General features: G+C 42.4%; 1 protein-coding gene across 1 annotated transcript in view; it reads right to left on the reverse strand.

The window, feature by feature from the left end:
* Positions 1 to 19,776, reverse strand: part of LOC108876439 (low-density lipoprotein receptor-related protein 1-like) — an 84,326-nt gene that overhangs the window by 54,428 nt on the left and 10,122 nt on the right. Inside the window, 2 exon segments of the mRNA XM_051071210.1 lie at positions 4,276 to 4,413; positions 17,201 to 17,341. Coding sequence (XP_050927167.1) covers positions 4,276 to 4,413; positions 17,201 to 17,341 — 279 coding nt within the window.

Genomic DNA, 19,776 nt, shown 5'->3' on the forward strand with positions numbered 1-19,776 from the left:
GTCGACATTTTCCTCTAATGTCCAATCATGAGGCTGACGGGTCGGGCGTGAATGGGGTGACGAAAGTTGAATAAGACTGAGACCAGGTGGTGTCGGGGTCAGTGTCGCAGTTACGCAACAAAACCAGTCATGACTGAATGATTTCGTAAACCTCTCTCCTTAAAAAGATCAGCTCATCTATCCATCAAGAGGCTTGAAAACAAATTCATTTTCTTACTACTACTCTAAGACAAAATAAATAAAGTCCATCTCCATTTTTGACATCCAGGAGCAAAAATTGAACTAAGCACTCACTGTATAAACAGGCTATTCCACTGTGTGACACTAAAAAAAAAAGAGGACATTCCTACCTTTGTGCTCTCACTGTCTGGAAACAAGTCCACACATGCCCTTGTCCTCTACCTGCAGCTGACAGGAGCCTCCTGTTTCCCTACACAGTCCCGTCAAATTACCTGATTTCTACCTCTTAGACTTAATGGTTCGTACAGTCTACATTCTATTTATCCCTAATAAGCTGCCACTGCTCACACTTTTTGTCCTATATTTTAACCAGAAGATGTCACAGGCCAGGTTGTTTCATTTGAACAATAAGTCTTTAAGACTTTTCTTTTTAAATTGTATGCGGTCCATCTGTTTGTGTACTCGATATTTCTGTTCATTTTGTATGGACAGACACACCTTTCGTATAATTATTTGCAGTCTATCATTGCATATAATAATAGTATGAAGAACTTATAATCAATCAAAACTTTGAGAATGCTGATCTCATTTAAGTTTAGCTCAATTAAATGCAAAATCAGGCTCTATCAGAAACAATTACAACTCTGTAATGGTTTGGTTTCGTGGCGCATTCCACCACATATATCATAGTGGTTGGTGGTAAATGCCACATTACTGATAAGCGAGCACTGTTGGGTATAGGAACTCAGACATAAAGGAGATAACACCGTGTATAACCAGGTATGAGAGTGTGCATAGGAGACCGGTAGCTTGCAGGAAGCCTCTGCAATTGTGATCATAAAAGCAGATTTTAGCGGCAGTTGTTTGCAGGCTGCATGGTCAAAGGTGCCGAAGCAACCAATTGCAAACACAAGCAGGGTAGCAGCTTGAGTAATGAGCAAACAGTAGCTATCAGAGTCCCAAACAGTGGCAGCATGCTGCACCAGATGCCTAAATCTAAACTTACACAAATACTCAAACAAAAATGTACAAACACACACAGAAAATACCCACACTGTGGTAACAGCAGACATTCCCAAACACACATGGCAGTAAAACTTGCCTAAGAAAATCAGAGCTTGACTTTTCTTCAATCTGCAGCAAATTATGAGCAAAGACAAACATGAGAGATTACAGCACTGTGGTGTCTCCACATACATTGATGGATAAAGACTGGCAATAAAACAGGTCTTATCATGCAAGACAACTCTAACTGCAGCCAATAAACTCATTCAGGTCAAGACCCTCTCATGAATAAAGATGAAAATGTGGTCTTTCCACTGGCAGCTTCAAGTAGCCTATGACCAATTCTCATTCCACAGTTAGAGGGACATGAAGGACAATGAAGCCCACTGCATGCATAAACAATAGCATCGGGCCATGACAATAATAAGGCTTCCCTTTGAGACAGCAAGGAAAAAGGGAAAAGCTCTCAAGAGTGCTGCCATGACCCCATTTTCTCTTCCCTATCAATCAGTCACTTCTGAGGGAGGCAGGTCTAAGGCCTTGCCCCCCCAAGAGAGGCCCCATCACCCACAAAATGACAGAGAAAGGACAAATGCATGCCTGCAGATCAGTGAATAGACTCAACTTTCACCCATATGACAGAAAAACAACATAACTGCCAATTGTCTGTGAAGGCTACATTTAGTTAAATAGGCCTTTTAAACATAGACCTGGAACTGTGCAAAGATCTGAAGTTAGACAAGTGATCTCGGGACTCAGGCATCACTGGTTCAGAAGCTCACTAAACCACGTTGGAAAACCTACATTTTTTGATATACAGTATGTTTTTCTTGTGCTCTTGGGCAAGGCACCTCCTTTCTTTTCTAATCAAAGTTGTAAAGTATCTGAAAATGGGATTTCAAATCTTGAGTTTTTCTCAGTTATTTAATATTCATGGTTATATAAACAACAAAGCTAATTCTAGGGAAAAAAAATATAATGTTGTAAAACATTCAGAACAGAACATTCAAAAACTCATCTGATCTGCTTAATCACAACTGTGCGGGTGTGGTTTGATTGACAGCGGCTTTAACAAACATTTTAATTCCTGTTGACAGCATAAGAATATGTGCATGTTCTGATTTGTTTTTACTTTGCTTTTACCCGGTCAAAAAACAGAAATCAGGTGTCAGATTAAATGCTGAACCTTGGAGCCAAACTGCCAGTATCAATCTCACCGCCCATCACGGCACCACTGTGCCCACCTGGTTACCCCCTGCTATCATTTCTATGCATAAAATCACAACAACTTATCCCAAACCTCGCCACACACTATGAAAATTCTGAGGGAATTTATTCAGGCCAGATAAAATTCCTGCCCAACCTGCCTTGCTGCACTCCCCTTTCTAACCGCTCTTGTCAACAACTTTGGCAGAATTACTTGGACACACTGACTGACAAAGTGTGCTTTCAGACACCGGCGCCCAGGTATACTTACACAACCCGGCAGTTTGTACAAGCAAACACTAGGAAGCTTGTGAAAGGCCAGGCCTTTCCCTGAAAAGAGGGGAGCTCGCAAACAGCAATGCCAAAAGGTTCTGGACACACTGCCGGTGTGTTTGTGTGTGGGGTAATGGGTGTGTTTGGCTGTGTATTTACAAGAATGTGACTGTGTGTGTGTGCACATGTGAGTACATGCATGCATTACAGGCACATGAACATGTAGGCGTGTGTAAGTTTTGGTGTGTCTTGACCATTGCCTTACAGAGAACAGCTGGACTTGTGTCTATGGGGACAGCCAGTGCATGTTGTGACTGGATGACATCATTGCTGTGTTGCGTAATGGACTTGTCCAGCAGTGATGACCCGTGTGTGGGATACTAACACTCTCACCCACTCTGTACGACTGTCTACTTCATCTGCCCAACAGAAATATTCCTGCTCTTCTAGTTCAACTTTATCACACTCAAATGTTCTGACTAATTCATCACAGCTTTTAATCTAACAACTAAACCCTCTGTCCAAGATTTATAGATTAACTCTGTATTTATACAGGGTGGTCCGAATATGATATGAAAACATTACACAATAGAAAAACTCACATTAAAACTCATAAATCTGCAACTGATATAAAGATAAAACGGGTGAATGAAAAACAGACATTAAACCCACAATAAATGTATTCAGTTAAAAGCCTAAATAATCAAAAATAACCAAAAATGGCTCAAATTTACTGTTGCAGATACTGAATAGACAACAGAAGCTTTGCTTAATACTTACAAATTAGTACAAAAGATAAAGTGACCCCAGATTGCAAACATTGTTGTAAAACTTGGCTGCCCCACCAGTTGTTACAGGACTTTGGTCCACTGAGACTCCAGTGCTGATTTCAAATATTTGATTAGGTGATTTCCAGGAAAAAGGTTATTGATGGTGCATCGCTGCTATATCACATGAATCGGAGGGACAGACACACACATGCACAACCAAAAATTAAAAGCACACATGCATCGCAAAATGGTGCCCTCACAGCTATAAACAGGCAGAGCTTCACACAGCTTTATCTGTCAACTGCCTTGCTGAATACTGAGGCAATCCTCTGAAGGCAGCCAGTGTTTGCTCCTTTGTCTGCAGCAACAAAGACAGACACTATGGACCCAATATGTTCCATCTCTCATTCTTCTGTAGTCCCTAATTAATAGTAGAGGATTTGATGGGATTCTTTTTCAGCTGCATCTGGGCTGAATGCTCATCATTCCCGCAGGGATTGGGGAAACATCCTCATAGCTGAGCTGATTGATAAATTAATGACTTTTTTCCCCAGAAAGAGAAATTCCATTGTAATTGCACAAGCCAGAGTAGGCCAGCTCATTAAAGGGCCTAATAGAGGAGATTATTGGATAGATATTATAGTTAAGGGAAGACAAGAGGATGGCAGTTTTCTGCAGAGCAGGGGCTGGTTGGTTATTTTTGACCCACAACAAGGGGCAACACTCTTGTCTATGTGCAACAGTGAGAGATATAGAAAATGATGGTGCCATCTGTTTTGTGTATGTTCAGGAGAAAATAGAAGCTAGTAGATGTGTGTGCATGCTTGTGTAGGTTTATTACCTCTGCAGTGAGGCCCCTCGTCCCAGCCATCGGAGCAGTCGGGGACCCCGTCGCACACTTTGCTCATGTGGATACACACATCCAGGTCCAGACAGCCATGTTCATTGACAGGACACTGGTTCACTCTGTTGTGTGTGCCTGGAACACAAGCAAAACACATGTAAGGAAACACACAAGTACAAAGAAATACACAGTCAAACTCCAACAAATAAATTATATATCGAAGTAAAATAAACACATGTCAGAATTTCAAAACGTGTGTATTTGAATTCAATTAGGGTTGATACACCTATTAAATACAGCACCTATAAAATGAGATTTTACAGTATATGGCTAAAGTGTGGTCGGCCCTTCAGTCTATAGATACTATCATACTTGGAAAGACCTCAGTCAAGATCAAAAGAGGGAAACATCCATAACAGCACAACGGTTAGAAAATGTCATTGTCATTCTAATCTTATCATTATAACCTTTATTCAATCAGGAAGTCTCATTGGGATCAAGATCTCTTTTGAAAGAGGGACTTGAGTACAGAAGAAGAAACAGCGATAAAGACGCACACACACTGACAACAAAACAGCCAGTCACACACAACTGCATAAAACAGCATCAAAAACAAACTAATCTCCTTTCCTTCTTTTCTTTTGTTGTCTATTTGACTCTCAGACTCCCTTGGGGAGGTGCTATCCTGGTGTTTCCTACTGTTCTTTTAACTACAGCCTCCTGGTTCAATTTCCAACCTGTATGATGAGATGTAGAATTAATTCTCAAATGGTCCTCAGCTACTATTTAAGCTGGGTGGACAGATAATTCAGAGATTCATATAAAATACAGCTTAAACTGGCTGTGCCTTCCTTTGTTTGTGCTCTTTTCTCTCTCAGAGAATGCTAATATACTTATGCTAATATACCCCTCCATCATCTGAACCAGAGGTGAGTTCATGACATGTCCAGTTAAATGAATAACCCACAGGATTATAATGTGTATCAAGTAGAGCTAGACTGACGCATCAGCTGATATCAGCTCATTACAGACGTATCTGCATCGGTCTTTATGTCGGCTGATAAAATGCAATTGAGTTGTGTAGGAAAAGCTAGGTTTGAGGTCATTTAGAAACAGTGTCACCATTGCATAGTTTGTCAATGAGCAAGCTGTGTTTTTAACCATAAATGTCCCACCCAGGGATCTCTGACAAGATTGTTTGCTGATGTTATATCCATCCATAGAAAATGGTGGACGAGAAACCAGCTTCCTTTCCTCCCTACATGTGGCATTGTAGTCCACATTGTTAAAAACTCAGGCTATTGAAGTGTTTAATTTCTCCGCTATGAGTTTCAATGAGGTCAGGGCACTTCCATCATCAGGAAAGATAACATCAAGGAAGATTTACCTGTCACAATACCTAACTATGAAGGACCCAAGGTCACTCAGCTGCCGGTCTTAATTAGAGCCTGTAATTCCTACGAGCTTTGTTTTACTTTCATATTCACTGCAGTAGGTTTAAAGTTTGAGTCCTCCTCCTTTAGAAAACAATCTTCTCTACATCCTTGTATCATTATTTTCAAACATCAGTCTTGTTTTGCCGCTGTGGAACAGCAGTCAACGGGTTCAATCCAACACTGAAGTAAACTGGATGCTCCCTGCATGTGTCAGAGACAAAGCCAAATATTATGCAGATGTAACATACTCTAAGTGCGCACACGCAGTTACTGTGTATGCCCTCAATATGCACATTGTGGCATACTGTCTGCAAATTTGATCTTTTGGCATGTGTTGAAGGAAGGATATTAGAAAATTACAAAAGTAAACAAAGATATATGGAATCTGAAGAGGTGTGGAGGACAAAGGGCAGAATGTGATCTCCTCTGGTCCAGAAAAAGCAGATCATACAGTAGATGCAGTCTCTGCCCTGCTCTCTCTCCCACTCTTCTCTCTATCTCTCCTCTCAGCCCACATTGCAGAGCAAACAATTTGCTTTGGCTGTTTTTCCTCCTTCTTCTTCTTCTGCTTCTTCTTCCTCCTCCTCCTCCTCGTCCTCCTCCTCCGCCACCTCGCTCTCCCCCTCTCCCTCTCTCTCTCTCTCTCCCCCTCTCTCTAACATCTGCTGACCCATTTTAGGAAAACACTAGAAGCAGAGAAAATAAAGTTCACCTCCTTCACAGGAAACGATCTGTAGAGTTCTGCGGCTTATGCGCGGTGCTGGGAGAGGCTTTGAGAGCGTGATATCTGCATATGCACAGCCCGAGCTGTAAACCTGTTTCAGATGCCTCCTTCAGAATCTCACATTCGGAAAGTCTTTGTTGTCTGAATATTAAGCAGCTGTTGCAGCCAAAATGCAGTTCCTTTGACCCTTATTTCTGCTTTCATCCATTTCAAGTTTTTACTTATCTGAACTGAGAGTCTGAGGATAGAGGCTGTCGCACTGTATGCTGTACAGATTGTGAGAAAAATCTAAGAAATTCTGGGGAACATAGACATGACTGACTTGACATGATATTAAGTGTTGTATTTCTTTGTCATGCACATCCGACATCAGCTGACATGTGGGAATACATTACAGCTAAAAGGAAAGCAAAAATCTGTATCTCTCAATGGCGAAAAGATTATATTTATTCTTACAAGACACATCGTTTTATGAATCAAAGTGCGGATATGCGATACATTTGCCTGCATGTCGCCATTCCCTGAAGAAAACCACAAGCATTCCCCTCTGAGTCCTCTCTATCCATCCAAGAGATTAATAACCACACACAGAACATGAAATGTAACTCGGTTAAAACAAGCACCTTAAATTGACAAGAGCTTCCATAATGATCCCACAACAGCAGCCAGTGTGGAAAATGTGCCACATTCGAAGAGAGAATTAGCTTCTAATACATCTGGCTTAGGGAGAAGGAAAGCAGCTCTCCCATCTGGGGGATGCTAGCATATTAGCAGCCCTCCTACAGCCTCGGCCTCTAAGCCAGCCTGATTTACATTCAATAAACTGCCAACCTGGGGATTTCTACATAAACTGCAGTACCAGGAATAAACTGCCATGCACACTGGAAATGAAAACCCCTGCCAAGGATTTAGCATTTGACAACAGTTTTCCATAGTATAAAAGACAAGTCACAGCAAATGTCATCTGAATAATACACACTGCGCACATTAGTGTCTTTGCAACTATGCAGGCATGTAAACACATTTGACAAAAAAAATGACATGTTGAGGATTGTGTGGCCTGTTAAATTATCCCAGGAACCTCTACTCCCCCCAACACACACACACACACACACACACACACAAACCTCTTCTCCACACACTCCTACCTTTCCACCGGCCAGGCAGTGAGCAGAATAAGTTTTTGGAAACACACTAACAACTGCCAGCAATACACAACAGCCGGAAAGAATTGTGTGAGTTCCACAACACAGTAATACCTTGGCAGCAGCTGAATAGGGACCAGCAGCAGAAAACTAAATAGAAAGGACAATATGGAGGATTAAATAACTTTGCAGGAGGGACAATGGAGAGGAACCCTGTACTCCCTGCTCCAGTTTGGGAAGTTATTGGCAGAGTATTACAATAAGCCCCCCTTCTCAAACTGGCAGTAGCCATTTTCTGCGTCATCTGTCAGTGGAACCAGAGTATTACTGTGCAAAGCTGAAGGCAAAGAACACAGCAGAACTTCCTCTGTCTTTTTTTATATGCACACATACTATCCAAGTTTACCTAATATTTCTGGCTGCTGGTCTGCATGTGGGCAATTTTTCTTCTGGGATCATATCAGGATTCATTTCAGAAGGTGTTTCAGTTGAAACAGAGCTCTTAGACTGGTTTGTTTTAATGTCATGTGACCAGTTCTGCTGTACTTGGCAATCTTTTGGAGGGAATAAGGTGATATCTTGGACCAAATCTTTTCCGTGACCCTTCTTACTGCTTCCTAAGAAATCTAACCTTAACCACTTTGCCTTCAGAAACTACAGGTTTCCTTTCCAAGCTGCTGTTTTTAATCCAAGGTTTTAGAAAACATGTTACAACACATACAGAGCATATTCTTATTTAGACTACGTCCATGAAGACCAGTGTACACTCACATCCAGACAAGCACTTTAAGACAGGCGGACCAACAAAAAATGTACTGAGGATCATTTTACTGCTGGAGGCCTGAATTACATTGTTGTCACAAACAGGAAGGTCTACACTCCCTCTCTCCAAGTGTTGATCACATTAAGGTTTTTTTGGCATCCGGCATTTGGCACCTTTCACTGTCAGACTGGAGATTTATGTGGTGTCAGTGAAGCAACAGTATGTAAAGTGATTCATCAAGTTTGCAGTGCCTATTCTGAACTGATAGATCATTACATCAAGCTGTAGCTGCGGGCCAAACCAACTGCAAGTTACAGTGTTGTGAATATGGAAACTTCTCAAAGGCACTTGGCTGTACAGGCTGTATAGACATCGTATTCCCGTCCAAACTCTCTCAACTCCAGATGCCGGGGCGGACAAGAACTTAAATAACTGTGTTTCTATTAATGTTTAGGGAGCGTATACTAAACATTTACACCTCTCAGCGGATCAACTGATCAGCAGAAAGGTGCAAACCACAATTCAAGGAGTTAACTCTTCTTTATATGATCAGCCTGAGAGGGGGGAGCATAGTGGAACTGATCACTCAGAATGACTTCTAGTTTACTCCACACCTCAAAGCAGCATGTATGGAGAATCATGTCTAGAGCATCCAGAGAAGACTGACTCTTGAACTGAAATCATGGATTATCATTAAAAAAGCAGTGTTTAACAACAGGAAACACGAAACAATGTAAATGGTGCTGTTGTGACACTTCGACCATTTCAACTGGAAATAGAAGAACATTTTCAAATTGAAATATATCTTACACGTTTATATCTTATTATCTATTATTCTCACACACACATACAGAAAATTACAACGCTCTTGCCTTGCCTTAAGTCAGAAGTACCTCTTTGCTCTCAGCTTACAAAAAATGCAACTGCTAGGATTTGTATGAGACCAAAAGATAAGATCACCCTGTGGCTTACATTTCCTGCTACGCTCGTATTACTTTTGCTGTTATTTGTATACTTTGCAACCCTGTTTAAAAGTTCTACAAAACACAGATAGGTAACGATAATCATCTCCAACTACAAAGGGGCCGCAAAATAGAAAAGTGAAAAGCAATTCTGTTCTTTTTATTTGCGGGTACCTTTCTGAAACCTTTTCTTCTCTTGGTTCAGTGCAGGCAAAACCACAAATGAGGTACCACAGAGAGAGAGAGAGAACTGAATTACACAATCTGGAACGCTGCATCGATAAAAACAAGTACTTGCTCTGAACTATCATTAGCAGGTGCTGTAGAATTTGCTATAGGAGTGAAAGGATATAATTATCACAGAAGATGATTTTAGAATAATGTCATATGTGGCTTCACTCCGGGGATTGTACAGGTTCTTCAGTGAGTCTGGCAGCCTTGGAGACAGCACTGCGAGTGAGAACAATGCAAGACGCTTGGCAGTGGAGTGGATAACAGACAAAGAAAAGGGGGGAAAATTACAACCCTTACACCTATTGGTAGGCGGACTCTGGATAATTACATTATTGCGCTAAACTGTGTGATCAGCTAACAGTGATATTAGAATATCACTTGCTGCACCTTCAGGGATCTTAACTGTTGAAACCTTTCTCCAATCTGCTGTGTGATCGCTCTCTCTCCCTTAGACTCTTCTATGAATCACATATTAAAGAAATGAGTGCTGGGATTCATCATGATTAAAATATAAGCTGTGACTCATAATACATAGCTTATGTTCAGCTTTATTGAAAGTCTTACTGCAGTGAAATGTAACTGTGTGCAAAGACAATATTACACATTTCCCCTGAGCACAGTGTAGATTTAGGCAATGGATCACTGCCTGTGTCACCTTCAAATAATTCCCCAAACACAGATCGCAGTTAGCCCTCACACGCAGCTCTGGGTTCCGCTGAGCTTGTCTGTCCGACACAAGGCACAAGAGTTGTGACGTGAAAGACAAGCCTCTGCCAATGTGTGCTTCCCTCCAACACCTCAACCTCAAGACCCCACCATCCCCCATCCCTCAGTTCCCGTAGTTACAATGACCTTAAATTTGGATCCCCTGTCGATCTTTTGTCCTCAGCATAAAAGCCTCCTTTTCTTCCTGCTCTTTGGGTTCCATGGCAGCCCCTGACTGACTTCCATAAAGTCTGCTGTCAGCTCAAATGAATATGTTGTGCAGGGTGACAGGCGGGCCTGTCCACTGACTGACTCTCCCCACCCTGGAATCACACTTTACAGCAGCGTGCACAACAAGCACATGGCTATGCCAAACCCTACTGAGGCAGCCACAGCACACAGGACTTACCAGTCCAGCTTACAGTGCAGCACATTCACCAGAGGAGGACCCGATGCTAGTTCTTCCTTCAACACCTTTACCATAATGATATTGACAACATATTGAAACATAATAAACAGAGATTGTTACAACTTACTTACGCTGTGTATCATATGGTGTGTTTTACTGTATCTAGTGTCTCAACTGTAGACATGAGCATAGTGCTCACAGTGTACAGGCTTTTAAGAAATAAACATGACCTTGTAGGCTTGAAAAGTGGCTCCAAAAAGTTCACAGTGAAACTCCTGTAGCATTATCTACTTCTATTATCATTTCTTTCTGTGTCACAATATCGTTCTCTTTTAGTGTTTTTAACATACTGAGCATATGAATGGGCAGCAGAGAGAAGCGAGTTATGGTACATGAGTCGTTGTGAAAACGAAAGCTGAACTTAAATTAATTGGATACGACTAGATCCAGAGTTTTTAACAAACTGGAAATGTTTTACTGCCACCTTCCAAGCCCACAGGGGTTGAGTTATCGTGAAAGATAGAGCTTGGGTGGAGTATCACTCAAGGCAGAATTCTTTCAGTAAAGTAACAATGCAAATCTATTAAATCTGGACACCTGCTTATTCAAACATTTAAGTCTGTTAAATATGTTACCACAGAGTAAAACAGTATGGTCTCTAGCATCAAATACAATCTGACTGTCACTGCATAAAATCCACCGCAACCCATTTCCCCAAAGCAATGTAGAAAGAGGCGGCTAATAAAAACAAACCAAGTCACCATCTGCAACAAGGGGAAAAACTGTGAGGCAATTACACCAGAGGAAAGACTGGAGATGAGATATGAGGAACAGGGAACAGAGATGACCAGAGTCTAGCTTCTCCACCTGCTTTTGACAGACAGAGAGGAAGACAGAAAGACATAGGAAAGAATGGTGAGAGAAGGAGACAGGGTGTGGAGGAGACAGCAGAGAAAGGGAAGTGGTGCCTGTGTGGCGTGAGAAAGCCCTGTGTTCCCTGTCTGTTGATAGGCCCGTGAAGCTGAGGAGGGCTCAGGGCCACAGACCAGAGGGATTTACAGGGCTTTGCTCCTTCCTCTGTGGAGGCAGTGTGTCAACCACTGCCACTGCAGACCCTCCTGCCCCTGCCTGGTGCCCCCTGCAAGTACAGCTACATGACTGATTATAGGCTATGAAAGGATTCCTCCCCCCAAACTCTACTGTAAAGGGCTCTTTCTATAGAAAGAGGATCAGAGCCTTACAAAGCCATTTCCATTTTCCTCCTGAGCCTAAATGCTAATCTGCTCGTTTTCTTCTATACAAAAGCTTTTTCTGTAAGATCATCCCTTTTCCCCATCACTCTATGGCTCCATCCCAGCCCACCATCTCTGTGGTCTTGCTCTTCCCCGGTCGTCTTGGAGAGGCCGCTGGGGCATGACAGTCAGATGGGCCGGACAAAGGGCCATGCTGGCAAGCATCCAGAGGGGGGCTCAAGGGCAAGAGATGGACAGATAACCTTGTTGTGTGGCCCACGGCTGCCTCGGGCAGCTGCGCGGAGATGATAACTCAATCTTCCCATCAGACCTTCCTACCAGCTTGGCCCCAGGCCTTCGCATCCACTGACATGAGCCAGAATGTGTGTGGGCCAGTGCACATGGTATGGCTGTGTAGTTGGGAGACGCTTTCGCCACAGTATCGTGCCACCGCTCTTACATCAGACAAACTCTTTGAAGCAAGTTTCCAGTGTGTTGGCGCAAATTGTCCTCTTGAAAGCAAATGACATGAATCATATGTTTACTGAGAGCGTAACATGAAAGTTTAATGAAAAGGAGAATGAGTCTGGATTTGAGGTCCCACTTGACTACTGTTATATTAAACACTTTTAGCCTCTTCAGCCATGGGTCCCCTCAGTTTTATTATGAAGCTGCATTCCAGGTATATCCCCTCAGAATTACTTTCCAGCATCAACCAGGAAAACTTATACGTATATGTGTTACTTCTACAAGTCTATAGAGACAACTTAAAATGACAAGTTGACAGTGCAAGCACAGGGAGTGGCTTGTCATTTGCAAGTGTTAACTACTTTGAGTTATCAGCTCATTTTCCCCTCCCGAATAAAAGTGGATGACACTTCATGGGAAAAGAAAGGCAGTGTATTTGCATGACTGAAATGCATTTGGCCCCCTGCTTGGAAATCGTCCCGTGGACATTTTCATGCTAAATCTGGGGCTAAAAAGTCTAACAGAGAATTAGGGGCAGACAATTGTTGCATAAGGTTTTTTTTTATGTTGAAAGGGATTCCTTCACAGCAAGGGCTTCTCATGACGGAGAAAGTGCTTACATGCTGCTTGCTATGTTACTCGAACATCTGTTCCCATTCGCTGGCTCAACCACAATGAATGAGGTTCACGCAAGAATCATAATTGCACACAGACTTGGGTTACAGACGGGGAGTGTTTTCTTTTTTTTCCTCTCTCTTTTTTTTTTAACAGCATCTGTTCCAACAGAGCTGTGAAATAGAATGAAAGTTGTGACACAGCACTTTTAATTTTAACAACAGCATTATGAAAAAACTGTAACTAAAATGGTTTGAAAATTAAAGCTATGGTTATCAAAATACAAAGGTCCTGATTCTAATACAGTGAGATTCCACAATTTCACCAGAGAACTGTAGTCAGAACGATCTCCAAAACTTTTAGCCAGTCGTTGTTGTAAAATGTCATGACCTCATTACAGCTCTCTCTCCCCATCTCTCCATAACTAAAAAGCAGAGAAATGAAGAGCTGAAACTGCATTTTAGCTAATGTGGCACTGGTCTAGAACAGCAGGAATAGTGCTGAGCGACAGAGAACCTTAGAGTGCAATATGTCTCAGTGGATTTACTTTTGATTTTGGTACTAACCTGTTGTGGATAAACCTTTTTTTTAATTCCAAGAAAAAGACCTTTCATGGGGAGCTGTGAGCACAAAAACAAACCTAACTGGGTGGTTAATAATAACATATGCACAAAAAACAACAATCGAAACACCTTGATCCACATCTCTTTGGCCCACACCTCATCAGTCCTACATGGACGTCTTTGCACTGTCTGCTTAACGACATGAACAATGCAAACGCGCTCTCCCTCACCACTTTATCATACATATAACTTTGACAGCATACCACAGCTACATATAGCAGCATTAAAGAGCAGCGGTCCTGCACGGAGCACCAGCGTCAAGACACATAGAGCATAAAACCCCTGCCTTGAGGGTATGTGTCAACCACTTCCTGAGCCCTAAGCCTGTATGTAATTGAGGTGAAATGGCTTGTCTGAAACCAATTGAAGCCATGCAGCGAGGGCGAGCCAGTGCAGTCCCTGGGAGAGGATGACAGGGTCACACCTGCAGACGGGGGCCTGTACAGGCAGCACCCGCTGATAGCTATCTGAGCATCTACTAGGGGGCAATGCGGGGGGAGGTGCACACTGGGGGTCTGAGGGTTATGACAGCCCTAGAGCTGGCAACGACGACAATTCATGCAGATCCACGTGCAGCAATACATCCATACGTGCAGCTCCTCATCGCTCTGCTTCGTTGCCACTCTACTGAACAAGCCCACAGACTAAGGATGCTAACCCCCAACACCCCTAGTGTTAGCATCAACTGCCATCTCAACCACAGCATGTCAACACCTCATGTGACGCAACGTTACAACCCCACTACTATGGCAGAAGTCTGTCTTTAGCTGCTCAACATAATTACAGCCCAGATGAATGGTTTGGAAACGACAGGCAATTAGACCTCCAGACACTGTGATACGGAAGAGTACACTTTCTTCCAACATGAGTACTAGAGGTGTAGATCAAAGATCCTCACCAGACAAAAACACATGTTTACAGCACCCACCACTCTGACAGCATGTGAATTCATGATCACTGTAAATAAAACAGGTGGCATTTACCAAAAAACTAAATTGTTGCTTCAGCCAAATTAGCTATGGTTGTTGTGTGGGTTTCATCACAACACTTGAGCTTGAGGATGAGTGGAATAATACAAGCAGATTGTGATTTTCACTTTTCAAAAGTGCACCTTCCAAAATGATAAACACATGTATTTAAGAAACAAAGCTCCATGTCGGCACTGCCTGCACCGTCACAGGTGATTTACAGGATGGACAGACTCAATCGTGATCAGGGGACAGGAGGGGAGAGTCGAAGAGTAGAGGAGAAAGAAGAAGAAAGTAAGAGGAAAATGTCTTAGGCATGTGAAATCTCAGTGAATGCTCTTTGTAAACCAAGCCTGTAGTTAGTAATTAACTTGAACTGGAGATAATGTCGTAATTATAGGAGTATGCACCACTCTAACTCCCAGTGACATTAACACACAAAACTAGACCATGGTCTGGGTGCGTGTTGGAACAAAAGAGCCTAAAGAGCAGGGAATTTTCCTGGAAATATCTGACTTTCATGAACTAAGTTTGAAAGAGAAAGTTAGCCTGCTTTTGTAAACTCTGCAGCTGATTTAAAAAAAAGAGCAGCAGATGAACAGGTGATGCTTTGAGCTTTCAAAATAAAACCTTGCCTCGACACAAAACTTCCGCAGGTCCAGATTTCAGCCCCCCACTAAGACTGATCAGTGTATGGCCTGCCTTTATATCTACAATTTCCATATCAGCTCAGTTGAGAGCAGCCTTGTTTGCAGACACGTCTCTTATGATGCTTTCCAGTAGAGAAGTAGCCAGGCCGATGACCTGCAAACTGTTTTAGCTCATGAATGGAAAAGCCGGGATAAAAAGAAAAAGACTTTTCCATTCCTCTGAGTCAGAGGAGGATTTTAAATAACCTTCAGAGTCATGCTCCTCTAAAACTCTCCTGTCTCGGTCTATGCTGGCTCAGGACCATTCATTCTGCAGCTTTATCTGCAGCCCTCCATTCCAAACACTACTCAAATTTTAATGGGTGGATCAACTAAACGACTGTGGATAAAATCACAGTCTGGCTGCCTTTCATTGTCATAGTTGAAAGGCGCCTTGCCTTTGACTGTGCTTTTTAAGACTGCAAACACATAGTTTTGTACAAAAAGAAAAAGTGCATTAATTGCAGTAACAGATATTTATTATGACTGCCTTGGAAACTTAAAATGAATAGAGAAGAGCTTTAACTAAAGGTGAGGCGACAGGCAGAGTAGAGCCCATGGGAAGCGGGTAATTGAGCAGAACACATCTTGATGTTCTGGTGAAACACCGCTCTCCATCTCTCCACGCAGAAGATGAATCACACCATTGTCTGTGTCACCAAATTACATAAGTGCTATGGAAAATTCACTCAGTTCAATTGCTCAGTAGAAAAGGGCAGAAATTGAATGGCCGCGGCTTGTTTGAGTGAATTATGTGGGTCACACTTACATAAAATTGCTCATGTTCTCTGATTGCTGTCATTTACAAAACAACAATTGATCATTTTCTCTCGCTCCTAAAAAACCCTCAAGTAATTTATTTTAGCTAAATCTGTATACTTCATAAGTCAGGAGTAAAGCCGTTAGCAGTAAATTCTCAAAGTGAAATCTGTGTGAATCAATAAGTGTAGAAGTAGATGAAAGACTTTTTTCAGTTCAGCTTCACCATTTTAGCTCTGAATCAGAAAATGTTTGGCAGCTCATCCTCAAACCAAATCATTTCAAAGACTGGATACGTACTACAGCACAAACTCTGTGCGTGGAAGAGATTACTTGACCTGTCTGTGGGAGGGGAATTCAACTAATTTTAACTTTCTCTATTCCACCACCTACGGTTAATATTTTTTCATGCCTATGACCACAGCATCATAATGCAACGTGTTACCCTCAGCTATCTCACACATTTTTAATGCATAATCCTATGTGTTAATACTTAATTGTGTTTTCGTCCACAATAACAAGTCCCTTAATGCTGGGTGTCAGCTGCTTGTCTCTGCGTGTCAGACTATTGTGAGAATGCTTGCGGCAGAACAGATGTAAGGTGTGGCACATGCAGACAGTAAAATCACCATTAGCGCCTGCATATAAACAGAGGGAAGGCTTTTACCAGGGAGAGTTTATGGATGGAGCGGCAGGATGGGGGGAGGCTGACAGATGCAAGCGGCTGGGACGGGAGTCTCAGGGACTGTGCAGAATCCCGCAAGAGTCCAGACAAGAGCAGACACATCCCTGAACATTGAGACTAAACATGGCCACATAATTAGAGCTATAATTCAGCAGAGCAGCCAGAGTGCACACTGTGAGCCTGTGTCCTTCGTAGACAGGGCATAACCTATCCTGTTATTCAGGTCTAAATTAAAAAGTCTGAACATTGTGCTGCTGTCTCTTCAAAGCCATTTAGAGCTAGTGAATTTGATGTTTTTTAACATCATGCGCAGCAGCAACAACAATGACAACATGAGACACAAAAAAATACTCAGTGTTTGAAAAGACTGATTTGCAAAATAGCAATCTGAAGAAAACAACGCTGAGCAAAACCAGTAACAATGAACCAACACCTTGGAGAGAACACGAGAGCTGAGCCTGCTGAGAGACAGTTTTAGTAGCCACTATGATGGAGGCACACTTACAGATATCGGGTGATTCGTCTGAGCCATCTGGACAGTCCTTCTCTCCATCACAGCGCCAGCCTTTGGAGATACAGGTCACTTGGTCCTTACATACAAACTGCTTAGAGCTGCAGGTCTTAGGATGGTCGTCAGCTTTGGGAGCTGGAAAGGAAAAAAAAAGAAGAAGCAGAGGAGAGTTGATATGTCATCATGAAAAGCAACTGTGGCTGGAAATGCTTTTAAATCACAAATATATTTTGAAAGAAATGCAACTCCTAAGCAACCAATCAAAGAAATACCATCAGGAAAGTAACTTTTTTTTTTTTTTTTTCAAATCTGTATTCTGTTACCCTCTTTTTTAACAACCATCCTCTTCTGTGCAGAACCTGCATAGGAAATTTCCAGCTTCAAGTAGCATGGATCTTAACTGAGCAGGGCAAAGCAACATGCAAGGGTCAACCCAAGTTTACAATGATGTTTTTGTATCAAAAGACCCACAGGCGCACTCTATTCAGAAAAAAACCCTCCTCTACAAGTTTACAACTAACAGTGGTGCCTTTTAGTTCTGGGTTTGTTTGTTGTTTCCTCTCTTCTTACGGACATCTCATTTCTTTCTGCCTTTTTTTTTTTTTATTACTCTCAAGGTGTTTTTCAACCCTCACCACAGAGGCTCTTTCATGTGTCACAGCACAGACATAACTGGGCATTCAATCTCCGTCTGACCCATGGGAAACTGCAGAGCGCGGTAGTTCTGGGCAGTAAGTCAGCACAGATTGTTGAGGTGTACCACAGGCTAGCAGCACCACAGCAACGCTCACAACCCGTCAGCGGTGTGCGACACTGCTGACATGGTTTAACTCAGCCACACTCAGAAAAGCCTTTTGCTCAAGTGGAGCTCTACCTACACAGCTTTGCGTCAGCCTGTCAACAATGAGCATGTCACTTGTGCCAAAAATGTATCTTTAATGGTTGGATCGTTCAAACTACAAAAGAGACATATTTTCCTGCATACCTCTTGTGGTATATAGCTGTGGAAATAGTTTCGATTTTATTTGCCCAGGTTTTGAGATATCTGTCACTGTGATTTCTACTGCCACCTCAATACAAGCCAGGGGAATAAAACTGAGCTGCTCGCAACACTGAAAAATTATTACATTGTCAGTTTTCATAGGGTCTATTTTTTCAGTGGAAAGTAGTTCTGATCAGAATGAGGGAACATTGTCTCTGGAAAGACACAATCCAGTTTGAATTTTTAACATAGGTTTAAATGGTTCAAGGATCATAAATGACCACAATGGAATTCTGTTCACCTATTCAGGTGGTGGCAGAAATGTCAGATGTATATCTCAAAAACTGGATAAAAACCATAACTACCTACATACCACTATGAGTGGATAGGAAAATCAGCTTTTTTGTAACTTAGCCCTTTAAGAGACAGAGTATATTTTCAAGATCAAACCGGAATACAAATGAAAAAAGAAGAAGCCTAAATTCTCTGCTAATGTTTTTTCCCCCATTCTACGGAGAAACGAAAATAGGTTGCCAAATATATACGAGGGAAACGCTTCCTCATATGAGAGTGGTCAAAAATGTTAAAAGCAATGAAAAAACAGACCACAGTGGCCATACAAGGCAGGATGCTGCCGTTACTGTATTGTTGTGCAGCAATGCTCTGGGTAAGGACAGCGCCGAAGGTCTCATTGTGATTCTCTGCAGGGACTTAGCCCTCTCTCGCCCTGGATGACTTGCCTCCCTACGTACTTGGCAGGCAGAGAGGTGTTTGGGGTGGGCGGTTGGAGGGGGGTTGGTGTGTGTGTGTGTGTGTGTGTGTGTGTGTGTGTGTGTGTGTGTGTGTGTGTGTGTGTGTGTGTGTGTGTGTGTTTGGGGGTGTGAGGGGGTGCACTGCAAGAGGGGTTGGGATGTGACTGAAATCACAAGAGAGGAGCATGAGGCTAGTGTATCATTGCAATCACGTTCCTTTTGACTGTCAGACTAAAGGGTTTAGACCCCGGTCTTTTTTCATACAACAGCGAAGTGTACATGGAAGTCAAACACTACGACGTCTGAGTGTCATGTTTTTGTAAATACAATTAGAAGCTAAAGAGTTGCAGGGATCAGATCACGGCTTTCCCATTATATGAACAACACCCTTGATATTTGAGGAGATTAAGAGAAAGAAAGAGCACTGGATTTTAAAATGCAGAGCTGTACACCCGTCCTTCTCTTCACACAATGGCAGGGGCAAGGCTTACGAAACAAAATTCGAGTGATGCAAGAGAGCAGGATGCCATAATACAGAGTCCATATTAAATGTCATGCAGCTGAGACGAGCGCAAGAAAGAGAGCTATAAAAGAATGGATAGAGACCAGTGACTGAGTCAGTTTAGGCGACAAGCACACACCCAACCCCTTGGTGAAGGAATGAGAGGGAGGCTAGCCATGGCCTGAGGCCAGTTTGTTAGTTTTGCTTCCTTTCAGCTTACCAATGTCCCCTGCTGCATTTGGTGTGGTGGTAAATACACTGGATTTGCCTGCGCTTCTATGTTGCCATTTAATCTGCATTAACAACCAAACAAACAGCTGCACTGACAGAGCTG

Source organism: Lates calcarifer, linkage group LG6 (assembly GCF_001640805.2).
Source record: "Lates calcarifer isolate ASB-BC8 linkage group LG6, TLL_Latcal_v3, whole genome shotgun sequence".
NCBI classification, from domain to species: Eukaryota; Metazoa; Chordata; class Actinopteri; family Centropomidae; genus Lates; species Lates calcarifer.